At 37.7% G+C, this 14,523-nt stretch overlaps 3 protein-coding genes across 4 annotated transcripts; 2 read left to right on the plus strand and 1 right to left on the minus strand.

Annotated features, from left to right (window-relative positions):
- The first annotated feature begins 444 nt into the window (after nucleotides 1-444).
- On the plus strand, nucleotides 445-2,174 carry LOC137960371 (phosphoserine aminotransferase 2, chloroplastic-like). Its single transcript, XM_068807973.1, has one exon. It carries the CDS (start codon nucleotides 541-543, stop codon nucleotides 1,819-1,821), a length of 1,281 nt encoding a protein of 426 aa, XP_068664074.1. The 5' UTR covers nucleotides 445-540; the 3' UTR covers nucleotides 1,822-2,174.
- Nucleotides 2,175-6,037: 3,863 nt separating this feature from the next.
- On the plus strand, nucleotides 6,038-7,833 carry LOC137960059 (general transcription and DNA repair factor IIH subunit TFB5). 2 transcript variants are annotated; one of them, XM_068807531.1, is made up of 3 exons: nucleotides 6,038-6,317; nucleotides 7,174-7,252; nucleotides 7,354-7,833. In XM_068807531.1, exons 2-3 carry the CDS (start codon nucleotides 7,218-7,220, stop codon nucleotides 7,529-7,531), a joined length of 213 nt encoding a protein of 70 aa, XP_068663632.1. In that variant the 5' UTR covers nucleotides 6,038-6,317; nucleotides 7,174-7,217; the 3' UTR covers nucleotides 7,532-7,833. The 2 variants fall into 2 exon arrangements, with proteins under 2 accessions (XP_068663632.1, XP_068663631.1); XM_068807530.1 differs by having other exon boundaries at nucleotides 7,189-7,252.
- Nucleotides 7,834-9,465: 1,632 nt separating this feature from the next.
- LOC137959856 (probable xyloglucan endotransglucosylase/hydrolase protein 28) lies at nucleotides 9,466-11,546 on the minus strand. Its single transcript, XM_068807254.1, has 4 exons — nucleotides 11,302-11,546; nucleotides 11,120-11,220; nucleotides 10,501-10,709; nucleotides 9,466-10,105 (listed from the first exon to the last, which is right to left on the minus strand). Exons 1-4 carry the CDS (start codon nucleotides 11,480-11,482, stop codon nucleotides 9,595-9,597), a joined length of 1,002 nt encoding a protein of 333 aa, XP_068663355.1. The 5' UTR covers nucleotides 11,483-11,546; the 3' UTR covers nucleotides 9,466-9,594.
- Between the last annotated feature and the right edge of the window lie 2,977 nt (nucleotides 11,547-14,523).

The following is a 14,523-nucleotide window of genomic DNA, read 5'->3' on the forward strand; positions in this document are numbered from 1 at the left end:
CGCTCTTTTAGAATTTTTCTGTTCCAAGGTTTGTTCCAATCCAGCGTTCAACTTGCGGTGGTTGTGGAGGATATTATGCCTCAATCTACGACGTAACTGAAACCTAGAAAATCTCTATGTAATATTTCTATTTACACAAAATGTAATCTATACTACATTATATATATCTATATTTAAGATTACTCACCACGAAAATCAGTGGTAATTGCATCTGTCTTCTCATTCAATTTTATCATTATGGAAAATCAGGATCTTAGGGCACGATGAATGATTAGTTAAATCAGTAATTGGGGGAGTGGAGACGTAGGAAATAAAAATTCCTACCCACCAACTCTCACCAAACTTTTTTACTTTTTGGTCACGATTCAATCATTGCCCACGTCAGGTCAAAGTTCAAAGCACGCCCGCGGGTCTGCTTCGGATCTAACCAAGGCTTCGGACACACTACGAAGTTGAGCGCTCGAACTCGCTATATAATCCTTTGAATCTTGATTCTTGGTTTGTCCTTTAGTTCTGTTTCATTTCTTCCCTCTCTCGGTCATGGCGATGGCGGCGTCTTCCTCCACTCCCAACGCTCTCCTCCTCAAGAACGCCACCCGTAATCCTTCCTCGAACCGCAACTTTGGTGAACGTTTTCTTTATAGGAAGAAGGGTCCTTCTCTATCCGTAACCTGCACTGCGGGGTCTGCTTCTCCTGTCGTTTCATCTCCTAGCCTGTCGAAGCCCTCCCAAGAACGAGTTTTCAATTTCGCCGCCGGGCCTGCCACGCTTCCGGAGAATGTTATTCTCAAAGCTCAATCAGAGCTATTCAGTTGGCGTAACTCGGGAATGAGCATCATGGAGATGAGCCACAGAGGAAAGGAATTCCTCTCCGTGATTCAGAAGGCCGAGTCAGATCTCCGACTGCTTTTGCAGGTGCCGGATAATTACGAGGTTCTTTTCTTTCAGGGCGGGGCTACCACACAATTTGCCGCGATCCCGCTAAATCTATGCAAACCTGAGGATTCCGTCGACTATGTGGTTAATGGATCTTGGGGAGATAAGGCTTTCAAAGAAGCTCAGAAGTTCTGCAAATCTAATCTTGTTTGGTCCGGGAAGTCGGACAAGTACACAAAAATTCCATCTTTTGATGAATTTGAACAAGACCCAGATGCTAAATATCTTCATATTTGTGCAAATGAGACCATTCATGGTGTGGAATTTAAGAACTACCCGGTGCCCAAGGGAAACGACAAATTCTTAGTTGCAGATATGTCATCTAACTTCTGCTCTAAGCCGGTAGATGTGTCGAAATTCGGTTTGATCTATGCTGGAGCTCAGAAGAACGTGGGTCCGTCGGGTGTCACCATCGTGATTATCCGCAAAGATCTGATTGGAAATGCACAGCCAATAACCCCTGTGATGTTAGACTACAAGATCCATGCGGATAACAAGTCTCTCTACAACACACCCCCATGCTTTGCAATATATATGTGCGGTTTGGTCTTTGAGGATCTCCTGGAACAGGGGGGATTAGAAGCGGTTGAGAAGAAGAATTCGAAGAAGGCTAGCATTCTTTATGATACAATTGAGGGAAGTGGTGGGTTTTACAGGTGTCCAGTAGAGAAATCAGTTCGGTCATTGATGAATGTTCCATTCACGTTAGAGAAATCAGATCTGGAGGCCGAATTCATCAAAGAAGCAGGGAAAGAAGGGATGGTCCAGCTTAAGGGCCACAGATCGGTTGGTGGTGTTCGTGCTTCGATCTACAATGCTATGCCCTTAGCTGGTGTTGAGAAGTTGATAGCCTTTATGAAGGACTTTCAGGCAAAGCATGCTTGATCCACCAAATGGGTATCTGAATTGAGTAGAATGGTCTATTCTTCCTTTACTTCTTTGCTTTGTGAATCAATTTTGATGCATCTTATGACAATTTGCCTATGTTCAATTCCCTTGAATTAGTGTGGAAGCTGGTTTTGGTTGTCTTAGACCAACATTTATAAGCTTTTTCATGTTTTAGTTGAGTCAAACTAAGAGATCTTGTTCCTAATTCCAAGTAAGTGGATCCTTTTGTATTAGATAGCTGGTTTGGCTTGTCATTGGAAAAAAGTTCTCACTAAAGATCAGTCTATTCTTTATTTCCAATGTAATTCAGGACATTTGATGGGAATCCGATGCCATTACTGTAGCACTCATTTATCTGTGAAGAGTTTAATCCCGTTATGCAATCAAATTTACTTCAAGTTCTCTTCTTTGATTTCAAATACATGTAATATGAATCAATTTGACTATGGTAATTTCCTAGTAAGAAGGCACATTAAATTTTCCTTTCTTCACCTATTTTTTAGATGAAATTCAATCTATTATTCTCTCACAATTGATCTTGTTGAATCTTTCGACTCAAATCTCCTGATAAAAACACCTTGGATCTGCCATTTATTTATTGATTTAAATTTATTGGAGAAGTTTTTAACTATTGGTAAACGTTTGAAAAGCCTGTCTTGCTTCCAGTGCATTGGCTCAGTTTTCTGGGTCAACTAAGGTGTGAACTGGGATCCTGAAAGAATTGCAAATGATATATTACTCATCTGTTACTGCAACAAATTGTTTTCGTGATAACTGTGATGTTCTCTTGTTCTTGCAAGAAATGTTAGTTAAAAATGTATGCAACTTTTATATCAATAGATGTTGGAGATGTTGACTATGCAGACATTTGTCATATGAGGATTTTTCAGAAAGTTGAAGATGTTTAAGGGTTGGTAGGGTTCATCCTCAGTCCAAGACTGAACGTCCTGTAAGCGCTTTACATTAACTTGCCTATTCCATGCTCTAGAAGTTTATGTATTTCCCTTTTACTACATTCAAATACAAAAAAACTATTTGTGAAAAACAAGCAAGTATTTTCAATTTATAGTTATTGCAACTATTTTCACTTTATAGTTTTGAGGAAGCAACTATTTTTACTTTGTAGTTATAGGAACTATTTTCACTTTATAGTTCCTTCTCCAATCAGTGGATTTGACATTAACAAGGAATAGACAGACACAGACTGCTGAAGTATAAACGTAAAATCTCCTATCCTGGCTCATTTGCATATTCCATGCTTCATACTTAAGTTTTTTATGTAATTATGAGTTTAGTCTCTATTTTCTTTTCAACTTTTTTTTTTTTAAGAACACCTGGTTTCAGTTGCTGATAAAATGGATTTGATGTTCTGGGAAGCGAAAAATCGGTGGTTTACTTTATTTTGTTACATTGGTGTGCTTCTCTGCTTCTACTCTCCCCGACTCATTTGCATATTCCATTCATCATACTTCAAGTTTTATAGGTGATTATGAGTTTACTCTCTATTTTCTGTTCAAATTTTTTTATGAATACCTGGTTTCGGTTGCTGAGGAATGGATTTGTTGTTCTGGGAAGCGAAAAATCGGTGGTTTATTTTATTATGTTACATTGGAGTGCTGCTCTGCTTCTACTCTGGTTATTTATTTAAGATGTGTGTAGTTCTACATTTGTTTATTACTGTATAGGTCAGTTTATTTCCAAACGAATTGCTTGGGTCTCTTCATTACGTTCTTTCTACTGTTTTTTAGTGTCTGCTTGTGCAGATGAAGATTGTTCTATTTTCATGTTCTGGGTGTTTATTATTGCGATTTGGGGATTCCAATGTTTGAAGCTGAGGATCAACATCTTAGATGAACTCCTTGCAGAAAATTCTTGCTCCTCTCTTCCCCTACTACCATCCCATCCACTCTTTCTCTCTATCTACCCCTCTCAGCCAGCTCCTCTTCTCATCACGACTCAAGACATCTCCTCTCCACCCCTTCGATTCCCTTGGCTCTCTCTCTCACTGTCACCCCCAATTTAATACAATAGAAAATAAACTTAAAGCACACAAATATAAAGCAACCAATAAAAAACCATGAAGTAGTCCCACATTTTCCTCCAACTTCATAATTTTCAGTACTCCGAAACTATTTCATCGCACTCCCATGCCTACCCCTTTTTGCCCTCACTCTTTTTTTCTCACCTCCTTGTGCTCCTCCTACCCCTCCCGCTCTCGTCTCACTCCCTCTCCTGCTAGCAGCCACCTCTCCCCACCCTTATCTCCTCTCACTCTGCCCCTCTTCTCTCCCTCTCTCCTTTTGATCGTATGTTGATTCCTTTTTTTTATTTTGATGATAACAAAACTTAATAGAGTTGACAATTATAAATCTAGTATTTCAGATATTTTTCCTTCAAGAGACATTCATTTCAAGGTGTAAAGCATCAAAATGAATCAAGTTTCTAAGTCCTCAAGCAACATAGAAAGTCAAGAAATGTAGAAGAAGCACCCTTGCAAGATAAAGATAAATTGAAGAGTAGAGTTTTAGGACTTACTAAGAAATGTCAAAACTCATTCTATGTAAAAGAGAGTTAGTTATCCAGCTCCTTCCAATTGGAGGTATAATTCAAACTTGGAGTTTTAGGGCATAATATGCATTCAAACATGTTTTAAAACTACCATATACACATTTCAAACATGTTAAAAGCACTTAGGATCATTCATTCTCGTGCTTTAAAATTACATTAGATGAACTGGCACTAGAATGATCGATCAACATCTATTAATGATGGATCATTCAAAAGTGCATAGGCCAAAATTATAAAGCATGATAGATCAACCTAAGTCGATTAATCGATCATCCAGAACATGACCAAACCATGCTATAAAGCATGATCGATCAATACATGTTGATTGATCGATCAACCTATAAGTCTAAGTGATCATACAAAACTTTACAAATCAGGGACATAAAGCATGGTCGCACGGGAAGTTCATTTATCGATCATAATTGCAATGCATTACAAGAGAAAATTTTGTTTGATCGATCATACCATGTTATTGATCGATCAACTTAAAATTTTAGACCCAATGGGAAGATATTAATTGATCAATAGGACACATTTTGATAAAAAAAAAAAATAGTCGTTAAAATGGGCAAAAAACTGCTTAGTTCGGGTTGCGGAACTTATTTATACCCCACCTAACCTCCATTTGAGAAGTTAATGAGCATTTATTGGTACATCTATAATCCTTTATTTTCAATTCTTTGAAAATATTTCCAAAGTGTTTTTTGTGAGAAAGAGTGAGCCTACACTCATGAAAATCCTATAATCTTTTCTCAAATCCTCTCCATTACATCTGCATTAGACAAGATCCATCATTTCCATTACGCTACAAAATCGGAGGCTTGGACTTTTCACGGAGAAGATTCTCTCCAAATGATATAAAAGTGTGTATTTGAGCCACATTTGGCATGAAGAGAGCCAAAATCTTTTTTCTGTAAATTCTCACTAATAGAGCTAAATTAGTGAAATTTCTCAAGCACATGTTTTTGAACGATAAATATAAATAATAAGTATTAATGATGACAAAATTTCATCACAAATAACACTTATTAACAATGAAAAGTAATCTCATCACAAAAATATTTGTCATTACATCATCATCAATAATAATTTGATGCTTTTACAACAAAATAACATTTGTCAGTGGAAAGTTAGCAACGACGAAAATATTTTTGTAGATTTTCCTCAACTTAAAGATGGTGAGTAAGAAGGGGGATGGAAGGACCTTCTGCCTCTGAGTGGGGAAGGCCCTCTTATACAAAGATGGTGGGAAGACATTCTCCTTTTTAAAAAACTTTATATTTTATTTTAAGCTTTTTTGAAATAAAACTACAATTTATTGTTAAATTATTTTATTATTTAAATCACAAATTAAAATTTTAAATATTTAAAAATATAAATGTCATATAAAATCGTTAACTTAAGCATTTCAATAATTTTTTAAAATAATTTTAATGGGCTAATAATTTTTTAAAATTTTACTGTAAATAAAATAATTGTATATTTAATTAATGATTATTTATCTTTGTTTAATTGTACCATGTTAATAACATAATTATTAATCTAATTTTAAGCTATATTAAAATTTAAATTTTATTATGTGACTTAGAGATTGTTAACCTATAATTACTATCATCGACTCCCCTCCGACACCCTGCGGCGTCATCTCACTCTCCTCTTTTCTCTTCTCTTCTATGCTCTTCTCTTCTCTTCTCTTGTTCTCTCCTTCCCTAAACCTAGCCTCCTACTCCGTTCGTCGAGTCGTCATCGCTGACTCCCTCCGAGCCATCTCTCATCTTATTCTTCTCTCTCCATTTAATTGTCTCCCTGATCTCTCTGTTTCTCACTCAAATATATTCAACTGGGGATTTACAGGCGAAGCTCAAGACCTGTAAATTGCGGCTAGCCTACGAATTTTTCTCTTTTACTGGATCTAAGCAAATAAAGTGAGTTTTTTATTCCTAAAAGTGAAAATGGAAACAGAATTCTTTGTTTTCCTGATTTTTTTTTCCTGAATTTGTGGATGTATGGGGGATGATGCAGTATATCCCAATTTTTCAACAACTTACAATTCGTTGTCTGTCTATTGTATGTATGCGAAATAAATCTCTTGTTTGTAGGAGAAAGGATCAATGACTGAAAATTTGACTATAGGTTAATCTCATAAATATTTCTTCAGCATATGTGGAAGCAATGAAATCAGCTATTAAGGAGGGTAGTGCAGTTGGAGTAGAAGATATAGAATGTATAACTGAAAGTAGCAAACTTGTTGGAGATGCTGTGGAGAGTGTGGAATAATGACATAGAGAGATCTTACTAGAAAACTGAATTTTTTTTTAAACGAGGAGTTGAATTTGAGGAGTTAAAACAGCTCTTGCAGAAAGTTTGGTGGCGGTAAAGGAAGTTTGAAAATGAGCTATCTCCCTTCAGGAATGTTCAGGCTTTGCAAACTATGAAAAAAAAAAAAAAAGGAATTTTGTGTTCTATTGTGAAGGATCATGTGGATTGTACTGGATGCCTTGGGCTAGTGCCATGTCTAGTGTATGGGATGCTTGTTTCAAATGACAGACTTCACAGTTGCTACCAGTGACCACAAAAACAACGTCACATGTCGTACAAAAGATAAGAGGAATTCCATTTTGATCCCAGTCAGGCAATAATTCTTATGTTTATAAAGTTGTAAGTTGTTATTCGTGAAGATTTTGTAGTCATGCGATCTTTGTTTGATTTATGGTTTTGTACAGTCTATCAGTAATCTATTTATCAGACATCAAATTCAATGCTTCATCTCATTTGCTGTAGATTTTCCATCTACAGGAAAAGGCTTTGTAAACTTTACTTAAATTATGGTGAATGCTACCAAGGGACTCTTTATCTCATGGTATGTGTAGAGTACGGTGATGATCACTCCTTGGGCTCCTTTTCCAGACGCATTTCTTCTCAGAAAGTACCACACTGATGCCATTCTTGCAATGTTTGCAGCGATGTTCCCATGGCACAATTTATTGTTAGTTTCAATGCTTCTTTGCCAGCCTCTCAGAGGTTCATATTACACATGCTAGACAGCACTCACATGTTTGTGCAGCCTCATGTGGCTGAAATGATCAGGAGTCGCATCTCTGAGTTCCGTGACCAGAACACCTACGATAAGCCATCTTGATTTGGAAAATCATGCCAGTTTGATTAGGGAACGTTTCTCTCACACTCACTCTCATTCCCAGTAAGTAATTTGGAGATGCTGACTTAATTATTGTCCAATGAACTATATTTCTACCTGTATCTGTGTGAATTTTGCCAAGCTTGTTTGGGTATTCTAGGTGCCCCTTGCAAATTGCCAAATCCTCTGGTGAATTGAGATCGTTGTGGGACTCAACTATGTTAAAGGACCCTGCTAAAATATATAAATGCAGGTAAAGAGAAGAACTATATCCTATTCTAGAAATTGAAGCTTGTTGTTGACAATCTTTTTTGATTTTACATGCGAGAACTAAGATGATCAGTTTGGCTAATAGGAGCAAACATATTCTATTCTGTAGCTATTTGGTTTCTTCCATCAATGAAATCCAGTATGAAAGATATATATAATCTAATTCTTTTATTTCATCACTTCCTATGTTTAAGCTCGCCTCTTGTGTCTAAATTGAGCATCTGACAATCTCATATAACCATGCAAAGCTGTGGCACCAGTTTCTGCATTCTATCTAAAATTATTGCAACTCTCCCTGTGTAATGTTCTATGGGTGCTTTGACCATATTCTCCTACAAAGAGCAATAACAACGTTACCTTTTACAATATGAGAACATAAAAGAAAATTATAACTATTTTAGGTCCCATGTTTAGTAACCTGTGATTGGATCTTTCCTTAACAAATTCAAATCACCTTTGTATAGGAAATAAAATTGGTTCCTTTTTTATATCTATGATAATCTCCACTTGATGTTTGGACAAGAATTTTGGTCACAGTATACCGAATTTGAGTTGCAATAGAATAACGATAGTAAGTGTCCAATTGGTGAGATTGTGACATGTGATAGGACCAAGTCTTCACTTGCAACACGTGGTGGAGCAAGCTTTTACTTATTGAAATCATGACATGTGGTGGAGCTAGATCATATGATGTAGACCAAGTTATGCCATGTGGATGACACATGTGATTTGTGTGTATCCTTCTTTGATTGATCACATTTTTTATGATGACAAGTGTTATTTATGTGCCAACTCTTTTTAGCGCTTTGATGGCATTTAATTGAAGTGGCTAGGTTAATCTAAATTTTAACTGAAGTTTTGATTTTGACAATCGATGGACTATTGGACTAAACTTTCAAGTTTTGGCTATTGGAAAGTTTGACTTTGACCATAAGTTACTAGTGATCAAATTCCTTCAATCTCGGTGTTTGATAGATGTCAATGATTCAGACATTCTATTGGGAAGTTTGACTTTGACCATCAGTTACTAGTGATCAAGGTTGTTTGATAGATGACAATGATTCTGACCATCGATTGGGCGATCAAATGCCTGCAAATGCCCCTTTGAGACTTCGTTCTTGAAGTCTAAGCAGCTGAAAGTAATGCCACACCGACTGATCAGTTCTTATATCTCTACTTGTGTTTTTTTTCTAAATTCAATCCCCACGTTTTCATCTTTTTGTTTCTGTTCGTAACTTGTTTATGTCGCCCTTGTATAGGATTTGTCTGTTCCGATAAGACAATCAATGTTCGTCTTCCAGTGTTTTCGATTATTTTATCAAGGGAATCTCCCTTGCCGAGGACCGATGTCTCACATTGTCCTCTTTTTAATCTTTGATTTTTCTCCAAGGACGAAACAGGTGGTTGTTTATTCCTCTCCATCACGAGTTCAGCTCTGGATATCACAATTCTACTACAAATTGTAACATTCGTCAAAGGTTGACGGGTAAGATCTTCTTCTTCTGTCCGCCTGGTGTTTTGACAAAATAACCGTGACAATGTCTAGCAAAGATGAAACCATACATTTGGGCTGCTTTTTCCGAGCTTTTAATTTTCACAAATACATAATTGCGACAAAGCAGCTTGTGTTCTAAGAAACACTTCCAAAAAGGGTTCAAAGCTGCAAATCTTCTGGTTTTCTTTTTGTTTTTGTGGGTTGCTGCTCCCTTCTCCAATGCCTATAAATTATATATAAATATTTATATGAGCGATTTTCTTATATCTATATATTACAATAACATCAATAAATTACACGCTCAGAGCGTGGCCTCTGCCTGGCTCGTCGGACTCCGGCGGTGGCGCTTCCCATGGCGCCGGTGTCTTCCTCCGAATTTCTCTCCAGTGGACCCTCGGAACAGGCGGGCTTCATGGGGGTCGATCACGCACTCAGACGGAGCCCGATTGTACCTCTCGCTATCGTAACAGTAGGAGTATGTCATGTATCTTTTCCTGAACTTCTCCATTTTCATTCTTTGCTCCGACGACACCGAGTGGGTCTGGGATAGGGAGGAGACTTCCTTGATGTCCTCTTCGTTGCAACGAGGGGATTGTTCGAGGGGATCGACAGCGCAGCCGCGGATAACCAGATCCTTGAATTCGGCGATGTATGGCGCATACTTGTAGTTCACCTTGTACCGACCGCCTAAAGTAGCCCAGTTGGATCCATCCCAGATTGTGGCGTAGAGGGACATTGGCTTCGAGGGGAAGTCACCTCCCATTGATCCACTTCTCTTTATTTCTCTGATCGGTATTTCGTCGATGTAAAATCTGAAAGAACAAAGTGTGAAATCCACGAACAGAGTAATCACCATCACCTCTATCAGAGGAGGAGACGGGAGAGGACGGCATTACAGTAGAACATTTAATCGCCTAACAGAATAGTAGTGAAAGTTAACAACAAAACTTGAATTTAGCAAGCAATAACCCAAATCCATGCCACCGGAAGGGAAGCCGATCATATAAAAACGAGCAAAGCTGAAATTCTTTTGATCATGGAACCTGGCCGTAATAACTAGTTTGATTGAACTCAAAAGCAAAAACATCTAGTTCCAAGGGAACAACATCAAGAACCAAAATCCATCCTAAATATTTTGTAAATCACCTAAAAACGTCAAAATTATTTGGCCAGTTTTCAAATTTTTCTGCTGAAACCAAACTCTTACATGATCTGATCATGGGTCCATAAGATGCTGTACTGATGAAAGTCCTCGGAAGGATCGAACCAGAGACCATATCTTTCTTCCCTTCCGATTCCTGTGCTTCCATTGCCGTAAATGTTGGTCTGTATCCGCCATTCCCTTCCTCGAATATTCCCCAAAAACTCAAAGTCCAATTCATCGTGGGTCTTCTGGAATATGTCACCATTTGATAACTGTGCAATACGGAAAGATATCTCTTCAGTTAAGCAGACTTCTTCTTTCTACCATCAGTAAAACTGAGAAGAGAAAGATAAAAGGAAATCTATGAACTGCAATACTTGTGAATCACTTGACCTATATCTCAGCTATATCGTCAAACATTTTCTTCTAATCCTGTATCAAGAAAGAGGAGGCAAACGCCGGAAGAAAAGCAAAATATTTGGGCATTCGCATTTCACATGCTGTCGTGTAATTCACTTCTTTGAATCATCAACTAAAACAAAACAGGCAACCATAAAAACAAGCTACGATCTTCAAGCTTTCATAACCAAGCACCTTATTCTTCCTCATCAATCATCATTCATTAAGAAGAGAAGAACACGAAAATCGATTGATCAAATGGAAATACTTCCGGTTGACTTACATAGAACGCAACGACAACGCCTGCGGTGTAATCTGCAGGGAGTTTAATAGAAGCGCTGAAGAACCCATGAAGATAAAGGTCTTGAGAAACAAATCCAGAACCTGAAGCCCACAAGAACCAAAATCATCACTAACGAAAATCAAAACTGAATCCACCACAAGAGAGACAAGGGTGAAGAAGACCTGTTCTTTCATCAAGGGCTATGTGTACTGTTTTCCCGTCTCGAAGAAGCATGAGATTGTCATCGCCAAATAGCTGTGTGTACCCCTCATCAAAGGAAGATACCGGTAGGTTCTTGACGCCGGCAGACGCAACAACAAAGCATGTTAGTAAAACCGTGAGAAATCTCCATAAACCCATCATTTCTTTTGGTTTCTTCGATATTATCTGCGTTTCTGGCTCTCCTCTTCCTCCCTCGAGACGGAGATGAAACAACAAAAACAGAGAAGAAGCCACGGAAGGAGTCCGTCAAGGTGACTACTTGCGTAGAAATTATTAAAATACTGTATTAACTATTTCAAATTAAAACAAATAAAGAGAAAATAAAATTTGGTAATCGCCCCGACCTTCGTAATTAATCGCCGATAAAAACTGATCCAGATTCCAGTCGACCGCGTCTCCCTTTTTCCTTAATTTTTTAATAAAAAAGGGAACTTTTCCGGTTCGAATTTCCCCGATGGAAAGCAATATGTCTGATAATTACAGACAAAAAGTCAAACGCGTGGGGTCCACTTAAGATTGCTCATTCTACTCGCGAGGACGTAATTTAAGGGAACAATGGCATAATCGTAAAACCGTGGAGGAGAGGGTTAGGCAAACTTTGCGCGAGGGAGACGCCACACCTGGATTGGCGGATGCCACCGTCTATTTCCACGATGCATTAATTGACTGACGCGTGGGCCGCCACGTCAGAATTAGGTAGATGACTTAATCGGCAGTCCGAACACGGGATTTGCCAGCGGCAAGTAAGAACAAGCTAACCGTTGGGAGCTGGGCCCGCAATCTCTTCTTTTACTGCAGCCTTAAAGCCGTTGATTGTGGAGTCAGCGCCGATCCCGCTCTTCCTCGCTCGCATGAACGCCGTTTTCCGTTCCATGGTTTTACTCCTCGTCCCAATGTCATTTTTGGCCAAAAATAAATTATAATTTTTTTTATATAAAGAATAAAATATATTAAAATAATATTTTATTATAATATATATTATTTTATATATAATTAGTTAAATATTTTAATGATTTTTAGGATATATAATTACTTATTTGACAACAGAAAAAGAAATAAAAATACAAAAGAATTATATTTTTTTGGAATCAAGATTGATACTTGTCTTGGTTTTTAACAAACTTGAGTCTTGACTCGGCCTCCAATGATTCCGAGTTTCAACTACTCTGATCCTCTATATGACTCGGTTATATAGCCTTCTACAAGGAGATTCAATTAGAAATAATATTCAAAAAAATATATAAACGATGAAATTAGCCTGTTATCCAAAAAGTTACACATGAGATCGATTAATTATGTCTTCTCATTGATCGATTAATTGACCTCCAACAATTATATTTTGGAGTTCTTATAGCTTTATGATTGATCAAAACATCAATCACAGTGTTTTTTTAACCTTTTGTGAAGGGTTGATCAATCATGCTTCTAATGTAGATCAAACAAAATACATTGGCCTCATAGTTCTTTGATTGATTGTTAATGCTTTGTAACTTCTACATGTAATCCTTTGGTTGATCAATCATGCCTAAAGAGGTTGATTGATCAAACTTTATAAACTGACCTATCAACATTCTGGTTGATAGATCATGCCTACGGAGGTTGATTGATCAAACCTGTATATTGAAGGTTTCCTGCCTATGTGTGGTTGATCAAGCTATATATCGGTTGATCGATTTTGCATTTATAGAATTAAGTGAAAAACATCATTTAGACCAATTCTAAGCGAAAGAAAAGTTCCAAAACATTTATATGAGCTTTGAGGGTATGATTTTGGGAATAGTTTACATATCTTATGATCCAAAAGCAAATTCATACCTAAGATTCAGAAATGGGATGGCTAATATCTTTATATTGCTATAGTTCTTAAGATTTTTTATTTTACCCTCTTTAGTCTTTAGTCAAATAAACTGCAATCAATCAATCTCCACAATTGTTATCAAGAATGACAATTGGTAGAAGATAATCGTTCAGCTTTAAGCATCGAAGTAATTAGGGCCCTAAGAAATAGTGGAGATCCTTCTCTTCGCTCGAACACTTCTGCGGGGTCACCCTGTTGGATGAGTAGTGGAGGATCATCACCTAGCCAATATTATCCAAAAGATCAACCTGTTAGGAGCGAAAAACATAGGTACTTAACCCTTAGCCCAGAACCACCAGGACTAGGGCGTCCCATAACACCCAGGACCGGGTGTGTACTGTGACATCACCTGTTAGATGAGCAGTGGATGATCATCATTTTCGGGATGTATGTCTGCTGCAGTAGATTCAGTGTTTTTTGCAGAAAAGGTATGAAAAGGGTTGAAACTTAAAACATGGCGGCCGACGATAAAGGAAAAACGAAAAGTCTTGGATGTCATAAATGTACCAGAAATTGAATTTAGATCAATCTGATGACTCTGCCTCGCAGCCAAGAAAACAAAGTGGAGATGTTGTCAACTAGTATATGTGAACACTCTCTGTTATGGTATGGATCGTTTAAAAAGTTGGAAATGGAAAAAGGAAGAAATGCTGAACGCCCTCCCATGTCATGATCAAGATAGATAAAAGCAAAAAGGACATTTTCATGTCAGGAACTCTCTCACTCCCACTTTTGATACTGAAGTGGAAAGCCTGGGTGTTGAATTTCAAGCATTTTGGCTGTCTTCTCAACTTGAAAAATGGCAAAAGCTCGTAGCAGCAATGGCAAAACCTAACCCTCGAAAGCATTTTGCCAGTGGATAGGATTACTCTTCGTTGCTTTCCAGTGCATTAGCCTGAGTTTAATCTCTCTAAGTTGGCAAATCCTGCACTATCTCTACAGTTGTGTTAGCGAGAATGGAGTTTCTGAGAGAGCTATAAGAAGCACCAATCAAATCTGCCACCACCTTGATCAAATCAAATATTACAAAATTATTTGATACATAATAGCGATGTCAACACGATTACTTTTTTCCCCACTACTGACTATACAAACAAGTACTCGATTACACGCACTAACATGGTTTGTTAGAGCTTTAACTGGCATCAAATGACTCTTTAAAAAAAAAAAAAAAAGGCTTTACGTCCTTCCGAGAAGAAGAAGATTGCTAATCCCTGCAGATAAGCGCAGGGGATCTCTCCTCAGTCCTCGCATGGTTTGCTTGCTTGATTTAATTAGTATGAAGACTGAAGAGCAATCTATCGTTTCTCGGGTGGGTTGAATC

Source organism: Aristolochia californica, unplaced genomic scaffold, assembly GCF_029961685.1.
Source record: "Aristolochia californica isolate CCGP_79_NKW_82.1479 unplaced genomic scaffold, dmAriCali1.0.hap1 SCAF_3, whole genome shotgun sequence".
NCBI lineage: Eukaryota > Viridiplantae > Streptophyta > Magnoliopsida > Piperales > Aristolochiaceae > Aristolochia > Aristolochia californica.

Bases quoted from the DNA above. Each gene is read 5' to 3' on its own strand.
- LOC137959856 (XM_068807254.1), bottom strand. From the start codon at position 11,482: ATGATGGGTTTATGGAGATTTCTCACGGTTTTACTAACATGCTTTGTT. The intron at 11,221-11,301 runs GTCTTCTTCACC...TGTGGGCTTCAG, and splicing joins AGCCCTTGATGAAAGAACAG to GTTCTGGATTTGTTTCTCAA. The intron at 10,710-11,119 runs GTAAGTCAACCG...CGTATTGCACAG, and splicing joins GCGTTGTCGTTGCGTTCTAT to TTATCAAATGGTGACATATT.
- LOC137960059 (XM_068807531.1), top strand. From the start codon at position 7,218: ATGGTGAATGCTACCAAGGGACTCTTTATCTCATG. The intron at 7,253-7,353 runs GTATGTGTAGAG...CAATGTTTGCAG, and splicing joins AAGGGACTCTTTATCTCATG to CGATGTTCCCATGGCACAAT.
- LOC137960371 (XM_068807973.1), top strand. From the start codon at position 541: ATGGCGATGGCGGCGTCTTCCTCCACTCCCAACGCTCTCCTCCTCAAG.